The 17108-nt window shown below is 38.3% G+C and overlaps 1 protein-coding gene across 1 annotated transcript in view; it reads left to right on the top strand.

Annotated features, from left to right (window-relative positions):
- OSBPL11 (oxysterol binding protein like 11) overlaps positions 1 to 14098 on the top strand; it is an 84786-nt gene extending 70688 nt beyond the window's left edge. The window contains exons 12-13 of the mRNA XM_058555968.1: positions 7361 to 7514; positions 12421 to 14098. Coding sequence (XP_058411951.1) covers positions 7361 to 7514; positions 12421 to 12486 — 220 coding nt within the window. The 3' untranslated portion in view covers positions 12487 to 14098. The remainder of the gene's footprint in view (positions 1 to 7360; positions 7515 to 12420) is intronic.
- The last annotated feature ends 3010 nt before the right edge of the window (positions 14099 to 17108 follow it).

Genomic DNA, 17108 nt, shown 5'->3' with positions numbered 1-17108 from the left:
TCTATTACGTTGAGGTACTTTCCTTCTATACCCATTTTATTGAGAGTTTTTATCATAAATGGATGTTGGATCTTGTCAGATGCTTTCCCTGCATCTATTGAGATGATCATGTGATTTTTATTCCTCATTTTGTTAATGTGGTGTATCACATTGATTGATTTGTGAATGTTACCATTCCTGCGTCCCTGGTATAAATCCCACTTCATTGTGGTCTATGATCCTTTTAATGTATTGCTGTATTCGGTTTGCCAATATTTTGTTGAGGATTTTTGCACCTATGTTCATCCGCGATATTGGCCTGTAATTTTCCTTCTTTGTGTTGTCCTAGTCTGGTTCTGGTATCAGAGTAATGTTGGCCTCAAAGAATGAGTTAGGAAGCCTCTGTCTTCTTCAGTTTTTTGGAATAGTTTGAGCATGATAGGTATTAAGTCTTCTTTGAATGTTTGGTAGAATTCTCCAGGGAAGCCATCTGGTCCTGGAATTTTGTTTTTGGGGAGGCTTTTGATTACTGCTTCAATCTCTTTACCTGTGATTGGTCTATTCAGATTCTCTATTTCTTCTTGATTCAGTTTTGGAAGGGTGTATGAGTCTAAGAATTTATCATTTCTGCTAGGTTATCCAATTTGTTGGCATATAGTTTTTCATAGTATTCTCTTATAATCCTTTGTATTTCTGTGGTATCCATTCTAATTTCTCCTCTTTCATTTTTAGTTTTATTTACTTGAGCCTTCTCTCTTTTTTCCTTAGTGACCCTGGCTAAGAGTTTGTCAGTTTTGCCTATCTTCTCAAAGAACCAGCTCTTTGGTCAATCAATCAGTTTCATTGATCCTTTCTACTTTTTTTTTTTTTTTTTTTGAGTCTCTGTTTCAATTTATTTCTGCTCTAATTTTTATTATTTACCTCCCTCTGCTGACTTTGGGCTTTGTTCCTTTTTTTCTAGTTTTGTTAGGAATAGTTTAAGATTACTTATTCGAGATTTTTCTTGTTTGCTGAGGTGGGCCCGTATTGCTATAAATTTCCCTCTTAGGACCACTTTTGCTGCATCCCATGAGAGTTGATATGTTGTGTTTTCATTTTCATTTGTCTCCAGGTATTTTTTTATTTCTTCATTGATCTAGAGGTTGTCAAGTTGCCATGTATTTGTGACTTTCTCAACATTTTTCTAGTAGTTGATTTCTGGTTTCATAGCGTTGTGGTCAAAAAAGATGCTTGATATGATTTCAGTCTTAAATTTATTGAGGCTTGCTTTGTTTCCCAGCATATGGTCTATCTTTGAGCATGTTCTGTGTGCACTTGAGAACAATGTATATTCTGCTGTTTTGGGGTGTTGTGTTCTGTATATATCTATTAAGTCCATCTGGTCTAGTATTTCATTAAAGGCCACGGTTTCCTTGTTGACTTTCTGTCTAGATGATCTATCCATTGATGTAGTGGGGTGTTCAGGTCCCCTACTATTATTGTGCTGCTGTCAATTTCTCCATTTAGGTCTGTTAATAGTTGCCTTATATACTTTGGTGCTCCTATGTTGGGTGCATATATATTCAAAAGTCATATCTCTTCTTGATGGAATGTCCCTTTTGTCATTATATACTGCCCCTCTTTGCTTCTCATTGCCTTTTTTATCTTGAAGTCTGCTTTGTGTGATATAAGTATGGCAACACCTGCTTTCTTTTGCTTACCATTTGCTTGAAGTATCCATCCCTTCACTCAGAGCCTATGTTTGTCTTTAGAGCTGAGATGTGTTTCCTAGAGGCAGCGTATTGTTGGGTCCTGTTTTATAATCCATCTAGCCACTCTATGTCTTCTGATTGAAGAATTCAATCCATTTACATTTAGAGTGATTATTGATATATGAGGGCTTAATACTGCTATTTAATCTCTTATTTTCTGGTTGTTCTCTATTTCCATTGTTTCTTTTCCATTGTATTTCTGACTGCCATTTCAGTTTCGTGGTTTTCTGTGATAGTTTTCTCTTTATTTATGATTTGTGGCTCTGCTCTGATTTTTTGTTTAGTGGTTATCATGAGAATTGTATAAAAGATCTCATAGATGAGGGATAATCCATTTTCTGATAGCCTCTTATCTCCATTACCCTAAGTGGGTTCCATCCCTTTCCTCTTCCCCTTCTGAGTTATTCTTGTTACAAATTGTTCTTTTTTGTATTGTGACTTTGTGACTAAATTGAAGTGTTTATAGTTACTTTTGTTGCTTTCCTTCCCTTTATCTTTTATGTTGTAATTAAATGTTTACTAACCTATTCTGATACAGATCTGCAATTTTCTGAGTCTGTCTGTCTGTTTATCTCCTTGCTCAAGGTTTTGTGAACCTTTGCTTTTTAGGTTCAGATGGGAGGGCTCCTTTCAACATTTCTTGTAAGGCAGACCTAGTGATGATGAACTCCCTCAGCTTTTGTTTATCTGGGAAGCTTTTATTTCTGCGTTGTATCTGAAGGATAGTTTCACTGGATAGAGTGTTCTTGGCTGAAAGTTTTGTCTTTCACTAGCTTGAATATAGCATTCCATTCTCTCCTAGCCTGTAAGGTTTCTCTGAGAAATCTGCTGAAAGCCTTATAGGAGTTCCTTTGTAGGTTATTTTCTTCTGCCTTGCTGCCCTTAATAGTTTTTCTTTTGTTGTTGACTTTTGCCAGTGTTAATAGTATATGCCTTGGAGAAGGTCTTTTTGCATTGATGTAATTAGTAGTTCTCTTGGCTTCATGTGCTTGTAAGTCCAGTTCCTTCCCCAGGTTTGGGAGGTTCTCAGCTATTGTTTCTTTGAACAAACTCTCTGCTCCTTTCTCCCTCACTTCTCCCTCTGGAATACCTATAATCCTTATGTTAGTTTTCCTAATTGACTTGGCTATTTCTTGAAGAATTTCTTCATCTTTAAAAAATCGTAGTTCTCTCTCCTCCTCCACCTGAAGCATTTCTATCCTCTAAATCACTAATTCTGTCCTCCTTAACATCAGCTCTATTTTTTATGGTTTCTGGATTATTTTTTATCTCATTAACTGTGTTCTTCACATCCAGAATTTCTGTTTGGTTTTTTTTTTTTGAGCTTCATTCTCTTTGTTGAAGAATTCCTTTTGCTCATTAATTTTGTTCCTGAGCTTATTGAACTGTCTGAGTTTTCTTGTAACTCATTGAGTTTCTTTATGACAACTCTTTTGAATTCTCTGTCATTTAGATTGTAAATTTCTGTGACTTCAGGATTGGTTTCTGGAGACTTGTTATTTTCCTTCTGCTCTCAGGTGTTACTGTAGTTCTTTATGGTGTTTAATGAATTGATCCTTTGCTAGCGCATTTGTGGTAGTATCAGGTCACAGATTCCACCTACCACTGCTGGGGGTGGGGCCCGGAGCTGTGTTTTCTGATCCTGCCCTGTCCACTGGAAGTACCAGTAGAGCTGCTGAACGTTTGCGTGGGCTGGCCTCAGTCACTTGGCGGGTCACACACACACATGCAGGCAGGGCTTCTCTGGTCTGCCAGCAGGTTGCTCTCTGTGAGCAGGACTGCTGTGCTCGGTAGGAGGGGAGGGGCGCTTTCTTTTGCACATAGGCTGGCTCTGCGCTTGCCAGCAGCTCAACTGAGCTGCTGTGCTTGGTGGATGGGACTCCCTAGTGGGGGCTGAGCTGCTGCCACTCAGTGGAGAGTGTTTTTGTGGGCGGGGCCACCACACCACAATAGGCACTCCCACTGGCTGGGCCACCACTCTGAAAGTGTTCACATGCAGGCCGGGCTGTCCCTGCCTCCTCTTACAGTCATGCTGGCCACTGTGAGGACCCACGACCTGGATTGCTGGTCTGGAGAGGGGGAGGGCCCTGCTCACCTGGTTCCACTGCTTCCCAGGGATGCAGTCCACCCACCTTCAGCTGTATGACTGTGTGGATCTCTCAGGCATCCCGTTGTGCTGTGTAGGGAATCTTCTGTTGGTTAATGAATATCCAGTTAGTTGTAACTTAGAGGGGAGAGACAAAGGGAAGAAACAACTCATTCTGCCATGATGCTGATGTCACTCCCCTTTGGGGGAAAGTTTTTAACTATAAATTCAATATCTTTAGTTCACAGGGATATTTTGGTTATCTATTCCTTCTTGAGTGAGCTTTGGTAGTTTGTGTCTTCCAAAGAATTGGTTCATTTCATCTAATTTGTCTCATTTATTGACATATAGTTCATAGTGTTCCCATATTTTTCTTTTAATGTGTGTAGAATCTGTAGTGATGTCCCCACACTCATTCCTTATATTGCTAATATTTTCTTTTCCTGATCAATGTGATTAAAGGTTTAAATTAATTTTATTCAAAGAATGAGTTTTTGGTTTTATTGATTTTTGTCTATATTTCTGTTTTCTTTTTCATTGATTTCTGCTCTTATCACTTTTATTTCCTCTTTTCTGTTTACTTTGTGCCTCATTTGCTACTCTTTTTTCTAGTTTCTTAAAATGGAAGCTTAGGTCAGGGGTTAGCAAACTTCATAGAAGGCCAGGGAGTAAATGTCTTAGGCTTAATTGGCCACGTAGTTTCTACCACAACTACTCATCTCTGCCATTGCAGCATGAAAGCAGCCTTAGACAGCGAACAGATAGATGTTGCTATGTTGCAATAAAAATTTATTTACAAAAATGGGCAGTGGACCATAGTTTGACCCCTGGTTTAATTAATCGATTTTTCTTCTTTCCTAATGTAAATGCTTAATGCTATATATTTCCCTCTAAATCTGCTTTACCTATATCCCACAACTTTTGATCTTTTGATATGTATTTTCTGATTTCTCATGTAATTTTTTTTTGACTCTTGAAGTTATTTAGTTGTTTAATTTCCAAATATTTGGAAATTTTCCAGATATCTTCCCATTATTCATTTCTAATTTAATTTTGTTCAAAGAATATACTCTGTATAGTTTCAGTCCTTTAAATTTATTGAAATTTGTTTTATGGCCCTTGAATACATTCTGTCTGGGTAAATGTTTCATGTGCATTTGACAAGAGTATGTATTCTGTTGATGTTAGGTGAGAGTATTCTGTAAATGTCAATTAGATCAAATGGGTTGATGGTATTTTTCTAGTCCTTTGTATCTTTACTGATTTTCTGTGTACTTGTTTATCAGTTGAAATCAATAATTGAGATCAGTTATTGAAATTACCAATTATGATCAAATATTTCTCTTTGTAGTTCTATAAGTCTTTACTTCATGTTATTTGAAGATCTGTTATTAGGAGCATACACATTTAGGATTGTATGTCCTCTTGATGCACTGACCCTTGATCATTATGAAACAATCGTCTTTGTCCCTGGTTGTAGTTGTTGCTTTGAATTCTACTTTAATACTAAAATTGCCACTTAAAAATAACAACTTTATCGAGATATATTTTACATATAAAATTCACCTGTTTCAAGTGTACAATTCAGTGACTTTTAGTAACTTTCCTCAGTGGTGCAATCATTGTCATACATCAGTTTCAGAATCTTTTCATTCTCCTAGAAGATCCCTTGTGCCCATTTACAGTTAATCCCCATTCCTCCCCCAGTCCCAGGGAACCTACTTTCTGTCTCTGTAAATTTACCATTTCTGGACATTTCAGATAAATGGAATCATACAACATGTGCTCTCTTGTGCTTGGCTTCTTTCACTTAGAGGTTCATCTGTGACGTAGCATGTATCAGTAGTTCATTCCTTTTTATTGCTGAAGAGTATTCCATTGTATGATACCACATTTTGTCTATTCATTCTCCAATTAATCAACATTTTCAGTTTTGGACTGTGATGACTAATTCTTGTGCAAATATTTGTGCAGATATGTTTTCATTTCTCTTGGGTAAATACCTAGGAATGGAATTGCTGGATTGTCTGGTAGTCTTACGTTTAACTTTTCAGGAAACTGCCAAACTGTTTTCCAAAATGACTGCACCATTTTGCATTCCTGCCAGCAGCGTATATGGGTTCCAATTCTCCACATCCTCATCGACACTCATTATTGCCTTATTTATTATACCTATTCTGGTTGGTGTGGAATAGTATCTCATTGTGATTTTAATTTGCATTTCCATAGTGACCAATGATGTTGAGCATGTTTTCATATGCTAAATATCCATTTGTATATCTTCTTTGGTGAAATGTGTGCTTATATCTTTTGCCCATTTTTTAAATTCAATTGTTTGTTTTATTGGGTTGTAGGAATTCTTTGTAAATTCTGGATACAAATCCTTTATTGGACATGTGTTTTGCAAATATTTTCTCTTTGTTGCTTGTCTTTTCATTTTCTTAATGGTGTTTTTTTTAGTATAAAAGTTTTTGTTTTGATGAAATGAGATTATCAATGTTTTCTTTCATGGATTGTAGTTTTGCTGTTGTATCTAAGAAATCATTGCCTAATCCAAAGTCTCAAAGATTCTTTCTTGTATCTTCTTCTAAAAGTTTTATTGTGAGGTGAGGTTCTAAAGTCATCTTTTTGCATGTGGATATCCACTTGTCCCAGCACCATTTGTTGGACAGACTATTCTTTCCCCAAAGAATTGTCCTGGCAGTTTTTTTTTCCTTTTTGGTGAGGAAAATCAGCTCTGGGTTAACATCCGTTGCCAATCTCCCTCATTTTTGCTGAAGAAGATTAGCCCTGAGCTAACAGCTGTGCCCATCTTCCTCTATTTTGTATGTGGGATGCTGCCACAGCATGGCTTGATGCGCGGTGTGTAGGTTCACACCTGGGATCCAAACCTGGGAACCCCGGGCTGCCAAAGCAGAGCACGTGAACTTAACCACTATGCCACCGGGCTAGCCCCACTGGCAGTTTTCTTTTGCTTGGAGTTTGTTGAGCTTTCCCCTCCCTGTGCTCTGCCTGTAAACTCTCTAGCCAGTGAGTTGGAGCACTCATAGGACTCCCTGCATTTGTTTCCCTACTCTCAGGAATCACTGTCCTGTGCTCCCTTTTGTTCGATATCTGCAAACCATTGTTTCACTATATTTTGTCTGGTTTTATAGCTGATCAAAGGCAAGAGAGTAAATGTGGTCCCCATTACTTCATTATGTCCAAAAGCAGCGGTGGTCTCTCTTATATTTCAGCTCTTTAAAAATTTATTTATCTTTTTGCTTATTATTTCCTAAGTTTCTTAAAAATAAAAAGCTTGCTTTTATAACTTTGGAAAATACAAATTATTTTTAATTTAAAAAGAAAAAGCAGAAGCAGCAGCATCTTGAACATTAGTAACAGCAACATAGTATCAGTGTTCTCATAACTCATAGGCATGAAATTATATATCTGATTTAGAAAATGTAATTTTAAAACTTATTGTGAATTTTGAGAGTATCAGTTCTGTTTAATTATCTTTTTTTAAAGAATGTTTGTAAAATGTGTGATTCTGTGATTTTAGGCGATTATGGAAAAATGTGACAGACTCTCTGAGGGAATCTGAGATTGATAAGGCCACTGAGCATAAGCGTACCCTGGAAGAACGCCAGAGGACTGAAGAAAGGCATCGAACTGAAACAGGCACACCCTGGAAAACCAAATATTTTATTAAAGAGGTGTGTCCTACATGTCTTCAGACTAAACCTCGTTATCTACTTAGTGAGAACTTGAGCTTACTAGGCTTTCTTGAATTGTTGTCACTTATACATCTTTATTCTAAAAACAGTGCAGCTTAACCATGAGCCTTTTCGTGAGCTTTTTCACAATTTGTCAAAGTAAAATAGTTTACCAACAGTTCAGATGAAATAGGTTTGGAGATTTAAATTGGCCACAAATGAAAATGCTAATATAATCTTCAATGACAATAATAGAATATACAATTTATAATTTATTGCCTTTTTTTTTTTTTTTTTTTTTTGGTGAGGAAGATGAACCCTGAGCTAACATCTGTTGCCAATCCTCCTCTTTTTGCTGAGGAAGATTGGCCCTGGGCTGACGTCCATGCCCATCTTCCTCTACTTTTTATATATGTGGGACGCCTGCCACAGCATGGCTTGATAAGCAGTGCATAGGTCCACACCTGGGATCTGAACCTGTGAACCCTGGGCCGCTGAAGCAGAGCATGCAAACTTAACCACTACACCACTGGGCCGGCCCCCGCCAATCTTCTTTTTGCTTGAGGAAGATTGTCGCTGAGCTAACATCTGTGCCAGTCTTCCTCTATTTTATATGTGGGCCGCTGCCACAGCATGGCTGATAAGCGTTATGTAGGTCTCCACCCAGGAGCTGGGCCCATGAACCCTAGGCTGCTGAAGCAGAGCGCACTAACTTGACCACTACGCCACTGGGCTGGCCCCAATTTATTGCCTTTTGTACCACACCGAAACTCTGTGTTCACTTCCAGAGACCACCTTTTAAGGGAGAGATGAGAAACTTAATTGTTCACGCAAAGGATAGTGAAGTGGCTAGAATTTTTGCAATATTTAAGAAAAAAGAATGAAGTGGGGGTTTTTAGCCTGGAAAATAGAAAATTGGAGCCATTCATTATAATCTTCAAATATACATAGGCTTATCACACAGAAATTTTTTATCAGTTCGGATAGCAGACATGAGCTAGGCCCATATTACCAGGAAGCAAGTTTTGAACTTAACATAAGAAGGAATTGTATAACAATCAAACATAGCCAATAATAGCCAGAGAGTACATTTTATAGTAATGTATTCCGCATCGCTAGACCTATACAAGAGACCATGGCTTATGTAGAAGAGATTGATGCACTGATTTTGCAGTTGGACTAAAAGACTTCTGAAATCTTGTCTAAATTTAAAGATTTTTGTTTTGTTTTGTTTATTATTTTCTGTTAGAACTCAGAGTAAGGTGATTAATGTACCTGAGCTGATACCAAGAAAAGTTTTCTTGTCTATAGCTAAGTCTAAGATAGTCTTTTGAATTTCAGTATTGCTCCATCAAAAAGGAATCTGGAAAAAGTAATTTGATTTTTTTTTTTTTTTTAATTTATTTTTTCCCCAAAGCCCCAGTAGATAGTTGTATGTCATAGCTGCACATCCTTCTAGTTGCTGTATGTGGGACATGGCCTCAGCATGGCCGGAGAAGCGGTGCGTCGGTGCGCGCCTGGGATCCGAACCTGGGCCGCCAGCAGTGGAGCGTGGGCACTTAACCACTAAGCCACGGGGCCGGCCCAGTAGTTTGATTTTTATTTTTGCATGGTTATTACCTTCAAAAATCCATAGTTTGTTATAGTAGTTTCATTACTTTCATTTTTCTAATCTTTGGATATCTAATATAATACTGGCTGTTTTCATGGATAGGAATAAGAAAGAGAAAGTACTTTACATCTCTACACTTTTGTTTGAAAAAATAAAACTTTGTAATTACTATTCAAAATTATAGTCTGGTAACCTTTCATTTTTTCATTTCAAGCTCATTAAGAAAGCAGATGTATCAGGAGCAGATTCTAGAGAGGAGAATTAAGGGAGGACCTCTGTAAATCATTAAAAATAAACTCTGGGAACTGAGCTATAAAGAGTTAAAGGTGCAAAAAAAAAAAATAAAAATAAAAAAAATAAAAAAAAAATAAATAAATAAAAAAAAAAAAAAAAAAAAAAGAGTTAAAGGTGCAATCAATGGGATTTTAAAAGATAGGCACCCTGATTCTTGCTAGTAACATGACATGTAAACTTCTCATTTATTCTTTATTTGACAGATATTATTAAGAGCCTACAATTTAATCTTTTTATCACACTTTGTGGTGTTGGATAGACAGATGCAGAAAATGATAGCGAGATGTGGCAATTGTCCAATAAAATAGTGAATTTCTTTCAAGTTAGATGGTCTTAAGTAACTGTGTGATAGAGCAGTAGATTGGAGATGCTGGCTCAGATTTGGGCCCCTTGGGGTGGTCAGATGTAAGCAGGGCTTCCTAAATGGTGTGCCATGGCACAGTGGTATAGCAGATGGGTTAGATTTGTGGCATGGTATTAATTCCCTAAGCCCATGGGGCAGCCAAGTCACATCCTATGTGTGATTGGACCATGATGTATGCCATCACATGTAAGAAGCACTGCAGAGTGCAAGTGAGGCTGTGAGGATGGCATCCAACTGAAGCTGGTTAATACCACAAGGTTCATAACAAATTTGAAGCCATTGCCATCATGTATGCCTCTTTGCTAAGAAGAATTAAATGTTATTGAAAAGTCGATTTTGTCTCCCCTGTGGTCCTAAACAGAGTGCTGGGCACGTAGTAGAGGTTTCGTAAATATCCTTATGACTAACAAGAGCTTTTCCACTTGTTTGGTACTTTGATTATTGTTCTCAGACAGATTACAGACCAATTAGGAGTTGACTTTAATTAGATGGAGGAGTAAAGAATATCGTCACTTGGTGTAGAAGGAAGAGGTAGATGGGGCCAGCCCAGTGGCTTAGTGGTTAAGTTCGCTCACTCTGCTTTGACAGCCCAGGGTTCGTGGGTTCGCATCCTGGGTGTGGACCTATGCACCACTTATCAAGCCATGCTGTGGCAGCATCCGCCATATAAAGTAGAGGAAGATGGGCATGGATGTTAGCCCAGGGCCAGTCTTCCTCAGCAAAAAGAGGAGGATTGGCAACAGATGTTAGCTCAGGGCTGATCTTCCTCACCAAAAAAAAAGAGGAAGTAGAGTAACCCGAGAAAGTATAGATGAACTTAAAGTGTCTCTAGTATCATTTAATCATACCCACCTTCTTTTCCTGACCATTTCTCACTGACATTTAATCTATTAGATCATCCATTTCCTCCCTTTGGTATTACACGTGTCCATCAGCTCTATTGGTTGTATCCCCTTAAGTCATGTTGAAAATTTCCGAAGTTGTGTATAAATGCAAGCAGGCAGGCCTTTATGGTATAGTGGACCATATGGAGTCAGATGTGCTGTGTTGAGCCCCAGCTCTTACCTTGGATAGTTTATTTACCACTTCTAACCTCAGTTTCCTCATCTGTAAAATGTGGGTGAATATACAGAAGGTGCACCGAAAAGAACTCTGCCCCTTCCTGGGTGAAGTTGGGCAACTCATTTCACTGCTTGGAGCCTCAGTTTCTTCACCTGTAAAATGAGATGGTCAGATGACATGTCTTAACTTCTAAATCTAGCATTCAGTGATATGGTTAGGTGACATCTTTTTCAAAGAACAGTATAGGTGTCAAGAATTAGCAACTAGCAACTAGAAGGATGTGCAGCTATGACATACAACTATCTACTGGGGCTTCGGGGGAAAAAATAAATAAATAAATAAAAGAAAAGAAAAGAAAAGAATTAGCAACCAGGTGATTTAATATAAACAACCTAATGGTTGCTATTATTAAAGAGAAGTTATTCTGATACATATTAAAAATGGTAAGGAAGACTTTATTCAAGACTGTTGCAACAGAGAAGAGGGATTATACTCAGCTCTGAATACGGGGACAAGTGGGAATTTATAGCCAATGGGCAGGGTGAGGGAGTAGGGTGGAAAAGAGGATCTCGGTTATGTATCAAGGATGGAGGGAGGAGAGGAACTTGATTAGATATCAAGGGAGAAAAAAGGAGTTTGATTGGAAGTCAAGGATTGGGGAGTTCTCGATAAACTGGCTTATCAGGATTCTTTGCTAAAACTGGGCTCAGCAGGCCATGGACGAAGCCTAGTCAAGAAGAGAGCTCAAAGAAATCTGACTAAGGAGAGAGTGAGTCAAGGAGAGAGTGGTCAAGGAGAGAGTGAGTCCTTGTCACTATGAGCCAAATAATTGCTGGCCTTAAGTCGTTTGGAACAAGGTAGGGTAAATATATTAAAAAAAATTTTTTTTTTAATATAAGTAAATTGTAGGAGATAGTAGGGTTAAGGACAGAAGTTCAGATCTGACTTAACTTTGGCTAGTCCCATAAACACTGACCTCCAATCTTAGCTAACTTGACCTCAACTCTGCCAAACCCCCACCCCAGTATGCTGCTTCATGCCTTTGCTGCAGCTCTTTTTTCCTCACTTGGTCTTCTCCTGTCTTTAGTTCATTCTCTGAGTCTAACTTTATCTCTTGCAGTATCTTTCTATTCACAGGAACCAGGGAAAACTAATGGAGGTAGAGTCAGGAAAGAACTAGAAAATATACTAAGATACTAGAGATGCCAGTTGAGATGGAGAGAATAGTACCTTGATGACTCCTTCTTTGTACTCCACCTGCTGCTGTCACTCTGTAGGTGAGGCTCAATCCACAGCATCTTGGCAGAATTGATACAAATGACTTCTGCAAAATAGAGTATTCGTGGGGCTTCATCTAGGTCCCCCCAGACCAGAACTTCTCGCCTCATCCTAGCTAAACCACAGGCATTGTTTGATGTCTTAAGCACAGAGATTTTTTTTCCTTCACAAAAACTCTTGTTTTTAAATGTGAGAATAGAATTCCATTTCAGTGAAGGCATTGCTTCTAGTTTTGGTTACTGATTCTGAAAATATTACAGGAATGGTTCTTTAATTTACTTTTCTACTTGTTTCAGGGAGATGGCTGGGTTTATCACAAACCCCTTTGGAAAATAATGCCAACAACACAACCAGCAGAGTGACACACACTAAGACTCCACCAAATGAATTCTTTGTTTACCCTAAACCCTCCCAGAATGGAGTCATTGCACTGAGTGGCCTGTTTCCTGATTGTGCAGACTGAAACTAGGTAAACACGAGTGTCCCCATCAGGGCACCGTAGAACTGCCGCAAGACCAAAGTGTTGAAGGAGCACGATGGACCTCTCGCCAACCTGTTCATGTGATGTGAGCAACATCATCTTAACACCTTTCACCTGAATTATTAGATGATTAATCCTTTATCCAGTTCCTGCTCCTAAAGCTAAGTTTGAATCCCCTATTTTTGCATGGGAGCAGCAGATAAACACCACACTGAAAACTCGGTGATTTTGATTTCTTTATAGTGAAAAGTGAAGTCTCTTTCAGAGTTTGTGCTTTGCTTTCTGTCAATAACTGAAGTATTCACTACTCTTATAAACAAACCAAGAGGAGGAAGATGACCCAGAAATGGATTCAGCCATTGTGCCTGAAATCAGTGTTAAAAAAAATCAACCAGATTGTAGTAACAAGGCATTCTATTCCTTCAAAGAAACTGTGTGCCTGTGTCTGAGGAATTTATCCATTATCCACCTCTGTTGGAACTCTCTTTTAAAAAGTATATTTATAAATTGATTAGAATTATAACCACGGAGAATTTTTTCTTCTGAGCATTTTAATATACTTGAAAACAACATTGACTTGAAAAATTTCAGAACATTTTTCAATACCTAGTTTTATTAATTATTACACTTGAGAGACAATTTTTTAAAATATGTTCATGTCAATATGGTGAGATTTTGGCCTTTCTCAAGAACTGAGGCATTAAAGAACATAGCAAATATTAAAAAATAAAACTGTTACTTTGTCCCTACCTTTTTTTCACTTGTAGGTTAATATTCAGTATTATGTGCTATCCCTCTGGATAAGTATGCTTAATCTTACCTCTGTTCACTCAGATTTTAGAACAACTATTCATTTTGTCAGTAATTCAGAAGTTATATATGTGACTGAGCGTATGTACAGTCTGGTCTTACTTTCTTTTCAAGGAACCGCAAAGGAGTATGAAATAAGGAGTGTGAAATAAAAAGATATCAGGAAGTTGTATTCAGGTACAAATCTTTTTTTTTAATACGTGTTTTACTGAGGTTGAAGAATTGCTGGCAATTAAAAGAATAGTATGGCTTTCATCATTCATTCAAGTATTTATTGAGCACCTACTTATGGTGCTCAACGCTTGTTACTGCAAGCTACCTTAATTTTCCAAGAGTGGTGCCTTACTCTGTTTCTTCTGATGTGGTCTTCCAATCAGTGTGTGTAACATACCTGTTATTCATCAGACATTGTAGGTGGCTGTATCTGTTGTATCATCATAAGAAGTTTAAGCTTTGTGCTCTGATAAATTGTGTTTTATTGAAGGGGTTAATAGGATGAAAAGAGCAAAACAATAATTTTTTTCAACAAATTGTAAATTATAAGAAAATAACTGGTTTATGTACAACCATTTTAATGATTCCCCTGTTCATTTTTGCTGTGAAATGCACTGAAAAAAATCTCAAAATGAGTTATAGTTCATGTGTTGGGAAGATTGAAAAATAATAAAACTAGAGAACAGTGGTGTCTTTGTCTTTTTTATGAATGGAGAGAAAGAGAAAGTTTATAATTTAGTGGGGTTATTGCCCTATTCATTTGAGAGGGACATTGATTTTCTCTTAAATCCTTATCTTCAGGAATCTCTTAGGGAGATAAGGGAGTAAATTTAATAAGAGTTTTAAAAAATTAAAATGTTTTGGGGCTGGCCCCGTGGTGTAGTGGTTAAGTACGTGTGCTCTGCTGCAGTGGCCCGGGGTTCGCAGGTTCGGATCCCGGGCGCACACCGATGCACCGCTTGTCAAGCCATGCAGTGGTGGCATCCCATATAAAGTAGAGGAAGATGGGCTCAGGGCCCATGTTAGCTCAGGGCCAATCTTCCTCAGCAAAAATGAGGAGGATTGGCATCAGATGTTAACTCAGGGCTGATCTTCCTCACACACAAAAAAAATTAAAATGTTTTAATTTTACTGTCTTTTAAAAATACTGGAAATAGAGCAAGAATATAAAGTGAAACTAGAGATTTTTGTTTAGTTCTTTGAACCATTTCAGTGCCCATTTATTTCTTTGAATTGTTGAGCCATTTTAAGAATTATTGGGCCGGCCCCGTGGCTTAGCGGTTAAGTGCGCGCGCTCCGCTGCTGGCGGCCCGGGTTCGGATCCCGGGCGCGCACGGACGCACCGCTTCTCCGGTCATGCTGAGGCCGCGTCCCACATACAGCAACTAGAAGGATGTGCAACTATGACATACAACTATCTATTGGGGCTTTGGGGGAAGAAAATAAATAAATAAATAAATAAAAAGAATTATTGAGGGGCTGTCCCCACGGCCTAGTGGTTAAGTGCTCACGCTCCACTGCTGGCGGCGCGGGTTCAAATCCCCGGCACACACCAATGCACCACTTGTCAGGCAATGCTGTGGTAGCGTCACATATAAAGTGGAGGAAGATGGGCACAGATGTTAGCCCAGGGCTGATCTTCCTCACACAAAACAAAAAGAATTATTGAAATATGATTTTAAAAATTCTTATGAAAAACAATACATTTGTAATTGAAATCCTCCCACCTTATTGGATTGAACTCTTTGACAGCAGTGAAATAATACCACTTTAGGGTAATTGTTTTACCTTGTCTCTTTCTTCTTGACAACCCACTGCAGCTTATCCACCTGACAAGAGCTAGAGGCCTTTTCTGTTTGTTTTCTTTTTTTTGGCTGAGGAAGATGAGCCCTGAGCTAACGTCTGTGCCAGTCTTCCTCTATTTTATGAGTGGGTCGCTGCCACAGCATGGCTGATGAATGGTGTAGGTCCACCCCTGGGATCCAAACCTGTGAACCCAGGCTGCCGAAATGGAGTATGCTGAACTTAACCACTAGGCTACAGGGCCAGCCTCTTGTTTTGGTTTTTTTTACCTACGCTTTGCTAATATTTGGCCAGGGAAATGGGTCTTTGTAGCGTTGCTACATATTTGTATCTCTTTCTTTTGGGCCGAAGTTTTAAATGTATACTTTCCTTCTGGCTGTTAGGAATTGTGTGTTAAGAAGTCCAAGACTAGAAATGACAAAAAGAGAATGTTCTGGCCATGTATTTGGGCTTTTATTTTTTTACCATGATGGTGACACTTACTACCCTATACCTTCTGTCAAATATTTGTATTTAAGCCCCATAATCATGTTCCAATTAATTAAATTTTAAATAGACAGTTTTTAAGTCCCCAAAGTTAATTTTAGACTGTGTATTGGGTGAGATATGGCATCTACATATTGATTCACTGAGCTCTGCAAGCTGTGACCAACATCACTTCTAATGCCTACTTGTCACCAAAAATAGGAAGAAAAGTACTGAATCCCTCACTCCATAATTCTGGTACTTACACTTTACTCTCACTATAAATTTCTGGTACTTGAACCAACTTCTACAAATGGATTCTTAAAGGATTTATTAATTAACTAGGTAAGCCTGAAATTTTGTTAAATTCACCAGAGACAGTAGGAAAGGGAAGAAAAGGTGATTCTACCAAATGGGGATAAAAAAGACAAAGCTCATATAGATGAAAATGAAAATTCTAATAAAATATATATTCTAGTGGCATAAAATCCCTACTTCGTCCCAAAACCAAGCTGCACAAGAACTTTTTACATATTATAAAGCATTTTCACATTATTTTCACTTGATGTTCACAACAACCGTGTGAAATTGGAAAGTCAGGGATGGCTGTTCAGACTTTACAGATGAAGAAATTATTGCTCAGAAAGTTTTAGTGCTCACTTCAAGTCGCTTAGCTAGACCTTCATTCATTCAACAAACATCTGTTGAGTATTCCTTTGGGGCTGGGTGGTGCATTGGACTCTGATGTGGCAAATAACTAATCCTATTCCTACAGACTTAAATGAGGGAAGAAACTAAAACCTAAGTTCCTGAGAATGCGATGTTGACACCAGCAAGCCTATTGATCTTTCCAAACCCCAAAAAGGCATCATGGTACCTAGGTACTGTGGAAGGCAGAGTTGAGCAATGAGTTGAAAACAAGAAGATTGGTTCAAAGTCTGCAGAAAGAGCTCCAAACAATGCAGCAAGGTGACTAACCCTTATTCCACCCTACAAGAGACTCTGGAGAGATTGAACCAGAGAGGTTCCTGATTCAGGAACACAAATAAATTGATAAACTGAAAATGGAGAACAAAATCAAGTCTACAAACTTAAAGGTGAGACCTTCCAGCCCCTTCCCATTCCCAAAATATTGGCAGTCAGGCTTATATCCTTAGGTCAGAGATTAAAAGATCCTTTTGGGGAGAAAAATTACAGAAAAACGTCCTTCAGATACATTTGAAGGATCTGCCAATAAAAAAAAAAGTCTCAGTTGACAACCCTGTTAATTAATTTACGGTAAAGTACAGCAACTCCCTCAACATAACCCTCCATCCTCTCACCATCACACTACACACATCCATTCTCCCACCAACACACTATATATATAGACAACACATTATGTCTCATTTTAATATCTAAGGATCAGCAGACACGAGGAAAGCTTCCAAC

This window comes from Diceros bicornis, chromosome 15 (genome assembly GCF_020826845.1).
Source record: "Diceros bicornis minor isolate mBicDic1 chromosome 15, mDicBic1.mat.cur, whole genome shotgun sequence".
In the NCBI taxonomy this organism is placed as follows: Eukaryota; Metazoa; Chordata; class Mammalia; order Perissodactyla; family Rhinocerotidae; genus Diceros; species Diceros bicornis.
This window is presented reverse-complemented; position numbering and strand designations above follow the sequence as displayed.